Raw genomic sequence first — 14,751 nt, 5'->3', positions numbered from 1 at the left:
GTTCAATGTAGCTTTGGCTTTCACTTTATGTTCCTTGATGATGTTACAATATTTAAAGGGACAATTCATGTCTTACAGTAACATGTAAAAACGAATACATAATGTCTGTTAGACCAAGAGGGAAATGCCTTTGCTTGTATGCCAACGTAGGCCTCGAACATTAGAGCTTCTGGTTCTCAACTGGTCTAATCTCAGGGGGACCCTCATTTGTCCTTGGTCATTAAGTCACAACACAAAAATTATATATTTTTGTAATAATAGTATTACCATTTTTTACTTTTTGGGGGGGGGTAACATGAGCAAACGCTGCATAATAATGTTGTGCTAATGTGCTAATTTGCATAAATACCACAACATATCTAAACATTGGATATAGCCAGGTAAAAATCTCTCGTAGAATCTTGTTGACATCTTACAGTAAAAGACTATAGAGGCAAACAAATGTTACCATAAGGGGCAGAGATTCAGTCATTCATTCAAGGTCCACTCAACTCTCAATCAACTGTCACTAAGCTGTCACTCAGGTAAGAAAGATTTCCTTTTGTTTCCCCTACATGGATTATTCAACCTACATTAATAAAACATACCTGGTGATCAACTACAATTTATTGGGAACATCTGGATGTGTGTTGAGCTGTGGTACGACTATTATTGGTGAAACGACCCAGCCCTAAACCCCATCTCTGCAATAATAATTAATAACGGCTGGTTTCTTCCTGCCTCTATGTATTAATGCTCATGGTTATCTTAAATGGGTTCCATTCAGACCTTAACATTAAGTCTTTTACTGTTATATGTCAACTAGATTCAACAAGACATTTTCACCTGGCTATACCCAACGTTTAGATCTGTTGTGGTATTTATGCAAATTAGCACGTACCTAATTAGATTATGCAGCTTTTTCCCATGTTAACAATTACAAAAAAACTGTAATAAATGTTTTGTCTTGATGTAAGTACTCAACTCAGTAATGTTCATGGTGATATCTAAAGGTAAAAATCTTTACCCTATTCACGTGAGAAAAAGAATGAATAGGCGTATGAATAGGCTATATCTGGGTCTTTCTCTAAACTTTCCCCAAATGGGATTCTTAAGGGCTTTTACTCAGGACACTGAGGATCCTAAATCAGTTGAGTCCTTGTTTGCCCCACATTGTTTGTGTACTGGAGGAGGTAACGTAAGTTACATTTATGGTTTCGTTTTCCTTAAGATTCGATTTCCCCGTAAACCTCTCCTCATATAGGACTGTCGAACAGTGAATTTCTTCAAAGGTTTGCCAGAGATGAGATGTGCATGAGTCTAGCTTTACTGATCCTTTCTAATCATCATCATTCTGGACATAACCGGCAGCCGCATTGGTAATTTGGGTAAGTAGCCTTCATAAACTTACTAATAGGATAGAAACACAATAATATTATAGGGCTAGTTAAATAGATCACCTTTTTTTAAAAACGTATAGGTTTCCCAGGCTTAAGCGAAATTGTCAAACAAAGGTAACTATGAACACGCTCAATCAACAATACGAGGAGAAGGTGCGTCCCTGCATCGACCTTATCGACTCTTTGCGCACTCTGGGCGTCGAGAAGGACCTTGCACTACCAGCCATCGCCGTGATTGGAGACCAGAGTTCGGGGAAGAGCTCTGTGTTGGAGGCGCTGTCCGGAGTGGCTTTACCAAGAGGAAGTGGTAAGGTGTATGAACACGTTGTGTAGAAAACATGTAGAGATAGCCTATAAATCACACAGTTGTTATCAGAATCAGAATCGTGTTTAATCGCCAAGAAAGTGGTCACAAACAAGGAATTTACTTTGGTGGGCAGGTGCATACAGTGAATATTTAAACATAATGAACAAAATGTCGAAAATGTACAACAAAATAAAATACTGGGGCTTTATAAAATACGATAAATAAAATAATATAGAAAAAAATAATACTGAATATGTTATCAAGTGACAGAGTGTATGAGGTAAAGGGACAAAGAGTAGGTGTCAGTTTGGGGCCTTGTTAATAAGGCTGGTAGCAGAAGTAAAGAAACTGTTCTTGTGGCGTGAGGTTTTGGTCCTGATGGACCGCACCCTTTCTAGTAGTGCGATATATATATGATTTCATACCGCACTACTAGAAACAGTTTATACAAACTAACTTTCGTCTCTTCTTTCGTTTGGTTCTTTTGCCCAAAGGTATTGTGACAAGATGTCCTCTTGAGCTTAAAATGAAAAGGAGGAGAGAGGGAGAAGAGTGGCATGGAAAGATCAGCTACCAGGACCATGAGCTGGAGATAGATGACCCCTCGGAGGTGGAGAAGAGAATTCGGGAAGGTGAGGTTATTCTTACTGGCTATAATGGATAACAAATATGAATGAAAAACAAAACAGCACCATATAAAGTGCAGCATGGCTGTGCACAGGACTTTTCCTGGTCTTAGTGATCCTTGTGTTCTTTATGCTTGCGTCCCCCTCCAGCCCAGGATGAGATGGCAGGTGTGGGAGTGGGCATCAGCGATGACCTCATCAGCCTGGAGATCGCCTCCCCTGACGTCCCAGACCTCACCCTTATAGACTTGCCTGGCATTGCCAGGGTCGCTGTCAAGGGCCAGCCTGAAAACATTGGGGACCAGGTGCGCATGTCACTTCTTGAATATGTTGCCATTGGCAAGCCAATCTCTTATGGTTGTCCTAGACAGTTAAGCCAAAATCTTTCTTAGACGATTTCCTAGACCAAAGTTGACACAATCAGGTAGCAGAATCACGTGTTGACACACAATCAAGTTATGCTGGTAAGCCTCTATTAGACTTATATGTTATATGTTTTCAGATCAAGAGGCTGATAAGGAAGTTCATCACCAAGCAGGAGACGATCAGCTTGGTTGTCGTGCCATGCAATGTTGACATAGCTACAACAGAGGCTTTGAAGATGGCACAGGAAGTGGACCCTGAAGGGGAAAGGACCTTAGGTAAATTATGACTAGCAAATGATTTCCCCATTAGTGGTTGTTTCCCCATGATGTTTTTCTTATTATCAGCTGCTAACTGGGATTTAAAAATCAAGTATAATAATGCAAATTCCATAGAATAGAGTCATATAAACTGTCATTGGTAGCTTTGCATAATTATATTTATTCAGATATATTTATTAATTGATTGGCTGTGACGGTGTATGTGTGTTATATGTGCACCATTCTACAGGCATTCTGACCAAGCCTGACCTGGTTGATAAAGGCACGGAGGAGACAGTTCTGGACATAGTTCATAACATGGTGATTCCCTTGGCTAAGGGCTACATGATCGTCAAGTGCCGAGGCCAGAAGGAAATTATGGACCGTGTATCACTGCCAGAGGCCACAGAGAGAGAGAAGGCCTTCTTCATGGAGCATGCCCATCTTAGGTCAGTCCCACAACTTTCACTTGCGTTATTATAGCTGACAGCATTGAAAGACACTTTAGTTTTCTGACATTATAGGTTTAATTTTCATCAGATGCAGTACCATGGCTAAACCTTAATATACTAAGAATTGTGATGATGTCACTTAAGGCTCTATGACATTAAAAACAACTTCTTTCACATTTTATGTTTCAAGAAAATAATCAGCAGATTAATGGATAGATAAATTAGTATTGGTTTCAGCCCTAATGTGCTCAGATAGAAGGTACAGTATGCATGATTAGATTACAGAGTCTGATTAGTGTTTGTTTGGTGCCACTCGTATTTGCTGTGCCATACATTTCTGGATGAGCGCCCTCTATTGGCCCATATCATCTTAATGCTTTTTAAAGCAACTGTTTTTCCTGTTTGGCAAGGTGTGGCACCTTTGATGTTGTGTCTGTAATTCTTCAACACTTCCTGCTATAGCACACTTTACAATGAAGGCCATGCCACCATTCCTAAGCTGGCAGAGAAACTAACCTTGGAACTGGTGCACCACATCGAGGTAATTTCCCATTTCCAACATTTCACTTGACAGAGTCCATTTGTGGATCTTAAACTTTCCTGAGCTCCTCCTCCAGTATGAATGTAAATGTCACTGTCCTGTGTTCTATAGAGATCCCTGCCCCGACTGGAGGAGCAGATTGAAGCCAAGCTTGCGGACACCCACCTGGAGCTGGAGAGGTATGGCTCTGGCCCCCCCTCTGGTGCAGCAGAACGCCTCTACTTCCTCATTGATGTAAGTAAGCTCACAGTCTACCATTAACCACATCATTGAGGTGGTTAATAAAACCACTGTTCTTTCTTTTTTCATTTTGGATTTTAGAAAGTGACAGCATTCACTCAGGATGCCATCAGCCTGACCACGGGTGAGGAGCTAAACAGTGGAGGCCGCCTGAACATCTTCTCCATCCTCAGAAAAGAGTTTGGGAGGTGGAAAGCCCACCTGGACCACTCAGGAGTGAACTGTAAGTTAAACAGCTTGCTGTGCTCCTCAAAACACATCTCAAAATGTAGATATCTGGGTGGGAGAGCGTTGACACAAATGACACATTTTTTATAAATTGAATACAATTCCTTGTTTGGACCATATTGCAGTTAATAAAAAGATTGAAAAAGAGGTGGCTGACTATGAGTGGAAGTACCGAGGCAGAGAGCTTCCAGGGTTCATAAACTACAAGACCTTTGAGGTGATAGTGAAGGACCAGATTAAACAACTGGAAGAACCTGCAGTCAAGAAGCTGAAGGACATATCAGGTGCAGTATATGTGCTGTTGGTGTGTAGGCCTACTACATTATAGGCTCCTAAGCAAAGGTCACATGGAGCCGTGAGACAGCCTGTTTGGCTAATGTGTGAAATAATTTCAAATATATAAATCCACCTAATATTTACTCCTGTAGATGCTGTGAGGAAGGAATTCATACAGCTGGCTCAAAGCAACTTCACAGGCTTCCCAAACCTTCTGAAAATGGCAAAGGTACAGTCAACATCTCTGTAGTTACAAGATGGTACATTTACTGTACTGTCACTTATTGGCTGGTTGTTCTGCAGACTAAGATTGAGGCCATCAAGCAGGAGAAGGAGTCCACAGCTGAGACTATGATCAGGACCCAGTTCAAGATGGAGCTGATAGTTTACACCCAGGACAGCACCTACAGCTACAGCCTGAGTGAAAGAAAGAAGGAGGAGAAGGAGGAGGAGGAGGAAATCAATTTCAGTACACATGTTCTCTACCCTTTAGACAACAAGGCCTCCCTGCATGAGATGATGCTGCATCTGAAGTCTTACTACCATGTAAGTACCAGTCTGCAGAAAGGTTATCAAGTCACTCACTATATTTCCCACATGAAAATAGCATGTTGAGTTATGTTAAAGGGCAAGGAATGCCCAGGGATTTACAAGTGTACAGTCACCAAGATCCTTTCCTCTGCACCGCCTCACCAGATTGCGAGTCAGCGCCTGGCTGATCAGATCCCTATGATGATCCGCTACATGATGCTCCAAGAGTCAGCCTCTCAGCTGCAGAGGGAGCTGTTGCATATTCTGCAGGACAGGGAGAACATGGAGACACTGCTGAAGGAGGACTTTGACATTGGCAGCAAGAGGATGGCATTGCATAGTCGCCTCAAGCGTCTGATGCAGGCACGCAGCTACCTGGTGGAGTTCTAGGTGTGTGAGCAAAGGGATAGGGACGACATGAGGTTTACCCTTTAATGTCACGTCTGGCAACGCAAAAATTCATTTAAAATGGTTTTTTTATATTTTGCTCTGAATCAGTCTACTTGTATCTTATATTGGTTTAGTTGGGAACATACAAACTATATCACTTCAGTTAGTACAGTTTACTTAAAACACTGCTTGAAGTCACCATCTACTGTTGATCGTTTAAAAAGGTTTAGAAACAATCTTTGGAACTAATCCCATTGATTACCAAAATAATATATTGGTCCATTAAATAAATTAATACCTTTGTAGTCCAAGCTTGCTTCCCATCATTTCTACTCACAAAACTACAAAGCATCTGAACATTTTTTACATATCTTCAAGTGACAAACTTTATTCATCAAAAATACATGTTATAAAAAATTTGAAACTCAATAAAATTCGGTTTCATATCTTTCAAATGAAAACCATAGAGTGACATACTAGTAGTACATGACTCATTCATTACATTGATGATTACAACACTTTCAATCCCCGTTCTCCATGGGACTTGACTCCTGAATATCATAGTTCTCCGATTTCTCGTCATCTATAAATGGAAAACAGACACATATTTAACAGGGATTGTATCAATACTACGTCATTCAGAGTAGTCATCTCGGGGTGTTAGAAGTGGTAGTGATTTGTGTTCATACTCTCTAGTGTTTGCTGCAGTTCCTGGATGGTACTGAGGAGAACGTGGAACTGCTTCTTCCTCAACTCCAACTGAAAGAGATAGATGGGAAAAGATGATGAAAGCTCACGGTTTTATCTGAAAAGCATGAGTAGCCGCCTTTTCCTCAAAAACATTTTGATGAATAGGATGGAAGGTGCCAACGACAGACATTAACTTAGATAGCGTAAGTCGGCACAGGCGTGAAGTCCAAAACGAAGCTCACCTTGTCCTCCACATTCTCTTTGATGTGGGACAGTTGCTGGAGTTCTTTGTCAAGGGCCTCCAACTGTCTGTGGTGAAAGGAAAAATGTCACATAAAAAAACATCAGTACATTATAACACTGGTATTCAAGCTAATGTAGGCATCAAAACATAAAACAACATTCAGTTGGGATCAGATCTCAGTTGTGAATTTCATTACAACCCTACACTCACTTCAGCGTTTCATGACGATCTGGATGCTGCTGGATAACCTTTGCCAGAGCATCATATTCTGAAAGATAACCACAGAACAATGTGCAAAGCTGTAAATCATACAATGCAACACCAATAATTACATCAACAAATGTTTGACAAACGTCCACTGATGCAGTGCGCAGCCTCTCACCTTGCCGATTCTTTCGTATTCGCTTTGCTCTCAGTATTTCTTTTTTGCACTCCGATATTTTTTCATGCGCAGATGTGATATTTTCCTCTATAAAATGTTTGTCAAATTGGAATAAGGTTAAACAAATACATGTTTTGATAGACAATTGACTTAAGTCATGATAACTTACCTATGTCTGTGTAGATTTTCTCATAGTTTTCCATCTCTCGGAGGTTCATGTCATAAACCAGCAAAGTCTTACCCATTGAGAATTCACACTGTGCCAATGTGCTCAACATCCGCTGGTATTGTGTAAATCTGCAGTTACAGACACTTTAACTTAAGATATCATTTACACAAAGCATGGTACGGAGTACTGAGTATAGCTTACAGTTGTGAGATAAGACTGATCTTATCGCAGGCGGCCTAGACTAGTCACTGTTAGTTACACAGCTCAGAGGATTGTCGCTCAATTATGTCAAAGTTTAGTTTAACCCTTGTGTTATCTTCGGGACATTCTGACCCATCAGTCATTGTGACCCACCGTCGTATTGCGACAACTTTACCACATACAGAAACAAAGTAAAGCATTTTCTTTTAACCGTTGGGCTTTCTCAGACCCCCTACATTGCAAAGGTTAAAAGAAAATTATTTTTAGTTGTTTTTGTATTGGGTAAAATTGGGTAAACACAACAATGATTCGTTATGAACCTTTGGGTCATGTGACCCGAAGGCAGCACAAGGGTTAAAAGCAAAACGTACCCATCCTCCGGTGACCCAGATGAGTTGCACCACTTCGTGAAACTCTTTAGGAGTACATTGATGCGCCGGTCATCTCCAGCTCCGTCTCCATCAATGAGAAGACGTTTCCGGATAACTTCATCTAAGAAAACCGGATAGATTTTGCATGCAAAATGTAGGATAGCTGTTAAACCACGTATAAGATTTGCGCAAAAGTTAACAGAACGTTAACTGTATGCTTACATCTGATCCCATGGAGAAATAAAATGCAGCACCTCAATTCATTTTGTTCCACGCTAATTATGCGGTGCGCCTACCCATTGCACAAGGGCCGGTTTAAACGAACGCACCATATGTGTAGCTAGCAAAAGGTTAGTTAGCTGTTCAACACGTTTGTGAGTGGACACCCCTCAAATAACTGGTTAGATAGATGTGTAAATATGTATCGACAAGGATACGGTTAAAAACAAACGTAGATCGGCTACAAAAAACACCAATGAACACAAATCTTACCATCTGTAACAGCCCCCATTTGCGTACCGTGTGGCAAACAGACGATTTGTTTCTTTTAATAAAACTTTATTGGTATTAGCGGAAATGCCCACCCAAAATCAAAATTCTGAATCTTCCTACTTCCTCTGTGGAACCTCCTTGGCCCCGCCTCTAAAAAGGACAGCACTGATTGGTCAGCAGGCATATTTGACAGCTCTGTTTGACAACGTGAAACTCCTGAACTGTGGTTGCTCATGTCTTCGTCAAAAAGATGAACAGCATCCCCTTTAAATAATCATAACTGTCCAATTTAGTAAATACTTCAATACAAAAACAGTTGTCCTGGAAAAAAGCAACGACGTGCGTGCGTGTTGGTTAAGTGACGTCTGGGTCCCAGAATGCAGTCTGGTAAACAGACATGGAAGCACCTGGTGAAGACCTCCACAGTCAGTGAACATTGCATTCGTTATTTTTCACAATCTTCGTTCTTTGATATCCACCTCACTCAACTGATTTGTCTCTGTCTGGAGTCACATTTGCACCTCCAGCGACCAGGACCGTGGTAAGAGCAGATCTTTTATATTTACACAGCGGGTGTTAATGACTTCTGCTGAGCTATGCTTTGACAGCTTCTAGACATGGCTGGCAAAAGGCTAGCACTAGCTAACGCGTTAGCCAACTATTGCAGCTAGCTACCCGAGCTAGACACTCCTCGAGTGACAGACCATCAGACAGTAATACCCTACCCCACGCACAACTGTATTTACTATTTAGTGTGTATTGTTGTATTTTTTACATGTTTTATAGAGTGTGATCGAAACTGTGTTGTGTAATGTTAAATTGTGCGTTTCAATTATGTCGGGTCACATAAGTTAGCTAAGCTACTGTAGCTATCTTAAGTCTCCCTACTTAGTGTAGTTTTGATGTGGTTCGCTACCGTAACGTAAGCACTGACCAGTGTAGTTCAATAACTTGTGCATCTTAATGTCAAAGTTTAAGAAGATGAATGCACGTGGAGAGCCAGCAGCTGAATCAAAGAAAAACACTAGCTATGATTTTGAGTGCACCTTTGTGCCCAGAAGTTGTTATGGTCAAGGGTACAGTAGATGTACTCGTACAAGAGTAGGGTTTTACAATTCTGAAACCCAGTTTCAGAATCTGCACCAAGCTACAAGCTACACCAAGATCAGAATCAGCTTTATTCAGCAAGTAAGTTTACACAAACAAGGAATTTACTATGGCAGAATGGTGCATACAATAATAACGTATTATCTACAACACTTGGACCAGTTGGGTTACCACTTCAATCAGTAATCACAGTCTATCATTTTTATTTTCTGCTCTACTCCTGTATTGCTCCAGACTCACACACATTAGAGGAGCGCTAGGATGGTCTCAGGACAGTGCCCTTGGCACAAATTAGGTTCTTTACTGAAGGGCAGAATGGTGGGATAACCACTGTATGGTAGTAGCTGACAAAGGCTGCTGTTCAGAAGCCAGTTGTATTGTAATTGTATTGTGTATTGTAACGTTTAAGGTTTATGACATAAAATGGCAACATTCCAATCATTGGTCCTACCTCCAACTAAGATCTACAGTATCTAGGCTTTCTACCCTAGAGGTGTGGCATCAACACAGATTTGGGCTATTCTTCAGTTGGCTTGGGCTAGGCCAATGTATGAGTATGCTCACTTGTATTAATTCGAAGTGAGACATTCCAGAAAAATATATTTTGATCAGAAATGCAGCCTGCTTACTGCTGAGTAGGCAATAGACAATTAAGTGTCTCAAGTTTAGTCTATTCCCTCATTCCAACACCTATACAGGACATTCCCCTACATTCTTGTAACAAGTAAATGTCACGGCTGTAGGCCTACATCTATAATGAAGTGTCGCAGATGTAGGCCTAAATAAAATACACAAGGTTAAATTAAATAAACAAGGTTAAACATTTGATTGTATGTTGGCATGTATAATACCACCTATATTTAATATGTAATTTAAGACTATAGTAAAGGATAGTGATCCTTGAAGATATTTTTCCACATTACCTACATAACAACCACCCCAAAATTTGTCTCATTGTAATCGTAATCTTTTCTAGATTGAATCATTGATGTTGTTGTTTTTTGTGTAATCTTTGAAAGGGATTATTGGGCTGCAAACTGAATAGCTCTGGAGTGGTTAACTAGGGATATTGCTGATTGGATTACTGTGCAGTGGCGAGGAGCTCCGTAAATTGCTCATGTGTTAGCTGGTGCAGCCAGAGCTGCCAACCAAACCAAAGAGCTCGTCAGCCTGGTAGGCAGTCAGTCACATCCCTCAGCAGGCATAGGAGCTAGTGTTTCCTAGAATGACAACACCATTACTCCTTGAACTGTGATTAGGCATGCACCATCAGACAAGAAGGAAAACAATCAACTTAATACAGGCTTTTCCCCCTCTGAATATCTGTTATGTGTTTTCTCCCCCAGATCTTTCGAGATTAACGGCCGGTGATCACGCAAACGGATGAGGATCTACTGATTGAGAGAAGATTGAGTTCCCTTTTCACATTTGACAAGGTATGGTAGAGCAAGGGATGGTGTGTATTGACGTTACACACCATCATTATACGTTACCTGTACAATATTTCTAAAGACTTTTCAGTCTGTGTTTAAAAAACCCAGTTGGGCCCGAGACCTTGCTGTGTATGACAGGGAAAGGGTGAGAATGTATCTAGTTGTTTAGAAATAGGAATGTTTTATGAATGAGTTTTGTTAGCCAACCTACAGACCATCTTTTTGAACATTGTCTTACTTGTGGATTCTAGCCTGGTCAATCTAAACAACTGCTGTTGATTCACCTAAAGGGGTGTTGCTACTGGTGGTTCCAAAGTAGAGCACACACGTCGCACTGGGAAGATTGAAACCAAGCGAGAACCTAAATAACAAGGTCGGCAAGGGGATGAAGACATTTGCTTTAATTGAGTGCAGGTCAGGTTAACGGTTTCACCGTAAGGAGAGTGCTGTAGGTGGAAATTAATATTGGACACAAGCCTATATCCATAAGCTTTAAACTTGTACCCTCTTGCTACTACCTTGTGTGTTTTAGTTTTGTTCAGTACTCAGCGCCACCCTCCTGGACGACCTCATCATTAGTTGTCAGCAGCGGTACTGGCTGAGTGTCCTAGAACGGTATCGGCTGAGTGTTCTAGACCGATACCGGCTGAGTGTTCTAGAACGGTATCGGCTGAGTGTTCTAGAACGGTATAGGCTGAGTGTTCTAGAACGGTACCGGCTGAGTGTTCTAGAACGGTATCGGCTGAGTGTTCTAGAACGGTATCGGCTGAGTGTTCTAGAACGGTACCGGCTGAGTGTTCTAGAAGGCAGAGAACCAGCACCACCACTCACCCTCGGCCATCATGGCGGAGATGGATCGAGCCAGCAGGCCATGCAGAGACTAGGCTTACCGCATGGCGCCAACATGACATCTGGCCTGCCACACACCCTGGTTGCAGATCATTTCAGCCCAAATATGCCTACTCCATGGTATCAGAACGTTCTGATGGGTCCTTCCGGCTAGTATATATTTTCTTTTCAAAACATTGGGAAAACGTATAAGCTCAAGACAGCCCCCCCCCCCCCCCCCCCCCCATACATACAGTGTATCAGTATTATGTAATGTGTAGTCAGTTGAATTTGTTATAAGAACAAGTAGGCAGTTGGTGCATTGATCTTTAGAAGAATTATTGAAACCATTCACTGCTTATCATTATATAATGAATATCATTAGCAATATTGAAATGAAAAGTTGCTCTTGGAACTTGGCATTTATCAGCACCTCTTCAGATCTACCCCCCAAACCAACACGGCTGCACTGCATCCCCATGATCATCACAAATCATGTCCACCCTGCCCAGTTTTTGAAATAGTTTCTTCTGTATTGATAATATATATTGGGGATTTGTAAACTTTTTTCCCTTTCACTGGTCTACTTTAGCTTCCTTACATAAGACGTTCTGCATTTGTCAAAAATACTGTATTAGTGCTTTTTAGTGAGTTCCATAAGACATGATATCTTACTGCCCATTAACACCAGGTGCATATCCTCTGTGTTTGAAGAAGATGCACCCTTCTTTTTTTGTCTTCACAGGGTGTAGGTCAGGTCTCAGACGAGCGTCCGCAAAGTTATATCATAGCATCAAAAGGGATGTGCAGATAAAAACTGATTTGGTTAGACCGGCTTACATACATGTACCTTGCTATCTCTCTAACCACAAACGCATGCTTAAATTAATCATGCAGTCACTTGCTTCCACGGACCAGTATTTTATCTTTACAAAACACTTCACAATGGCTTCAGCGGGATTGCATGGTTTTAAGGTATATGATACTGAGAGATATGAAAGAAGTGACCTGATTGTTTTCAACAAACACCCAGATAACTTTAAAAACTAGATGCAAACTGTATACAATTCATATATTTTAAAATATAATTTTGAAAGAGTAAGTGGTAAAATGAGAATGTGGAAAGAAGTTATGGAATGCTTTCATCCATGAAGGGATGCCAACTTTATTCCCACGTCTTTGTGAGAAATGTTCCCAATAACATGATTATACTCATAGGAATTTCATCCATAAACGACATGAAAGGTTGTAAGAAATGTGATTCGAGGTACCTAGTTAAAAGGATGCACAATAATATGGTATCCTTTTGGATAGATGGATAATATTGAAGGCATCATGGGATATGCAAATGTAGTTGGACATTTTTTGAGAAGCTAAGCCAAGGACGCTATGAAATATGGAATCCCAAAAGCAAAAAAATGTCAGTAAAAGGTATAATTAATTCCTTTGCCTCCAATCAATCCATAACGTCTTAAAAATATATTATTTAAGAATGTCTCGTATGCTCAGGGAGAAGGATAAGTTAGCGTTTCCTCCTTAAAGTTGTATCACTTATATCTGCGATTGCCATAATGCATAGAGGGAACGCCGCTGTTTCTGCCACAATTGTGAGAAAAAAAACCCCAATGCTTTCAGTAGCCTACAGTAATGCTCGTCCCCGCCTAGCCACCGACTACAGATTTTGGTGGGAGTTAAACATTCGTTTGTTCTTAAAAATCAATGAAGGAATTCCGCGTACACCACCCTTAACCGCCGAGCTGCTTTTTTGTTACATTGTAGCGGAAAAAAATGTCGGAAAGGGCCGATGATGACGTCAGGGGGGAGCAGCGCAGAGCGGCCAGGCAGCTGAAGCTGCAACAGCAGCAGATCCAGCGGGGAGAAAGCTCCACAGCAATGGCGACTGTTGCGGAGCGCAGATCCCTACCTAGTCCAGAAATAATGTTGGGGACAGCCTTGGAGCAACTGGGTCGATGCTGCCAAACTACACGGCAACGACGGTGAGTGACTGCCCGCCAAGGATGTGTGTGTAGAAGCGAGACATGCCCGATGACCGCGAGCTTTTTCAGCCGATTGCGTGCAGTTTAGGGAATAGGAAGAAACGCTACTGGTAGCAACAGCACGAGCAAGCAAGTGCAACTATTTATTTGTGTCCAATCACTCCCTTTAGGTGCTGAATCGGAGGAAAGTTTTAAAGAGTTCGGGAAAAATCGAGAAGCCATGCGGTTGTGCAGAGACGGTGAGTGCTTCCCTCTCTAGGTCAAATCCAAGGTGTGTTTTGGGTTCTGGTGGTATGCACACATACTTCGCATGCACCAGCCCAAACCTTGTTCTCCCCTTTTAAGACAAGTGCACAACTACATTGACAAAATAATGCTAGTCTGCTTAATAAATTACATAATTTATAAAGTCTTTAGTTTGGGGAAATCTGCATGTTTGCTTTAGGAAGGCACTGGATGTTTAGACAGTAGAGGTGAAGAACATGCTAGCTCTTAATCAGATAAATATTGTATCCATTTACTTCTGTCACTTCCATCAATATTAATTTGGGTGTGGCATCTATCTAGTGACAACAGTTATAATGATGGCTAAGACGACACTAATATGTTCAAATCAATTAAGTCATTTTGTACCAGTTCAATATGTTCTACTAAAAGACACATCCTTCATTCATACAATTTGTTGAGCCAACATGATTCATTCTTTCCTGAGTTACTCATCATACACATTTTTAAATTAGAATGTTAACACTTACATTACAAAACTGTCTTCTCCACGTTTCTCAAAGTGCTTTCTCCATATTTTGATGAGAAGTTGGTCTTTTAAAGGTTTTGGTCAAGTACTTTTGAATAACAGTATTTCCCTCGTGGCAGGAAAGCAAGGACTCAGAATCTTAACAAAACTCTTAACAGCCCCGAACAGTCTCAACAGCATCTTCCAAATAATGTCCATTTGTCTCCTCAAAAACACACTGGATGAGCTTCATCTGTGGTATCTTCCTCTGTGGTATCGTCCTCTATGGTATCTTCCCTACATGTTGTCAAGGCGGCAGAGGGGACACAGGAAATGGATGAAAGGCCTTTGAGGTTCAACATGTGATTTCTGTCTCACTCCAGTGTTGTCCTATCTAGAATGTAGCCAACACGTGATTCTAACAAGAGTAAGCACTTCCCCTGATGTAAAGAAAAGGGTTATGTCTAAACCTACTTGTCAGGGCACTTATCTAACGTTGCATTTGTCATTG

At 41.1% G+C, this 14,751-nt stretch overlaps 3 protein-coding genes across 4 annotated transcripts in view; 2 read left to right on the top strand and 1 right to left on the bottom strand.

Moving 5' to 3' along the window:
* The first annotated feature begins 1,214 nt into the window (after nt 1-1,214).
* On the top strand, nt 1,215-5,898 carry LOC134026892 (interferon-induced GTP-binding protein Mx1-like). 2 transcript variants are annotated; one of them, XM_062469925.1, is made up of 13 exons: nt 1,215-1,367; nt 1,460-1,686; nt 2,181-2,318; nt 2,463-2,617; nt 2,815-2,953; nt 3,186-3,384; nt 3,850-3,928; nt 4,040-4,162; nt 4,250-4,391; nt 4,522-4,680; nt 4,825-4,901; nt 4,976-5,218; nt 5,369-5,898. In XM_062469925.1, exons 2-13 carry the CDS (start codon nt 1,500-1,502, stop codon nt 5,591-5,593), a joined length of 1,866 nt encoding a protein of 621 aa, XP_062325909.1. In that variant the 5' UTR covers nt 1,215-1,367; nt 1,460-1,499; the 3' UTR covers nt 5,594-5,898. The 2 variants fall into 2 exon arrangements, with proteins under 2 accessions (XP_062325909.1, XP_062325918.1); XM_062469934.1 differs by lacking the exon at nt 1,215-1,367 and having other exon boundaries at nt 1,383-1,686.
* Nucleotides 5,899-5,965: 67 nt separating this feature from the next.
* thoc7 (THO complex 7) lies at nt 5,966-8,239 on the bottom strand. Its single transcript, XM_062469947.1, has 8 exons — nt 8,143-8,239; nt 7,651-7,771; nt 7,079-7,206; nt 6,910-6,996; nt 6,738-6,795; nt 6,526-6,592; nt 6,283-6,352; nt 5,966-6,176 (listed from the first exon to the last, which is right to left on the bottom strand). Exons 1-8 carry the CDS (start codon nt 8,159-8,161, stop codon nt 6,115-6,117), a joined length of 612 nt encoding a protein of 203 aa, XP_062325931.1. The 5' UTR covers nt 8,162-8,239; the 3' UTR covers nt 5,966-6,114.
* Nucleotides 8,240-13,298: 5,059 nt separating this feature from the next.
* LOC134026887 (ataxin-7) overlaps nt 13,299-14,751 on the top strand; it is a 14,389-nt gene continuing 12,936 nt past the window's right edge. Inside the window, 3 exon segments of the mRNA XM_062469911.1 lie at nt 13,299-13,454; nt 13,456-13,507; nt 13,678-13,746. Of these exon segments, the coding sequence (XP_062325895.1) occupies nt 13,299-13,454; nt 13,456-13,507; nt 13,678-13,746 (277 nt within the window).

Source organism: Osmerus eperlanus, chromosome 1 (genome assembly GCF_963692335.1).
Source record: "Osmerus eperlanus chromosome 1, fOsmEpe2.1, whole genome shotgun sequence".
Taxonomy (NCBI): Eukaryota; Metazoa; Chordata; class Actinopteri; order Osmeriformes; family Osmeridae; genus Osmerus; species Osmerus eperlanus.
The sequence above is the reverse complement of the archived record's forward strand: the minus strand, read 5'-3'. Positions and strand labels throughout refer to the sequence as shown.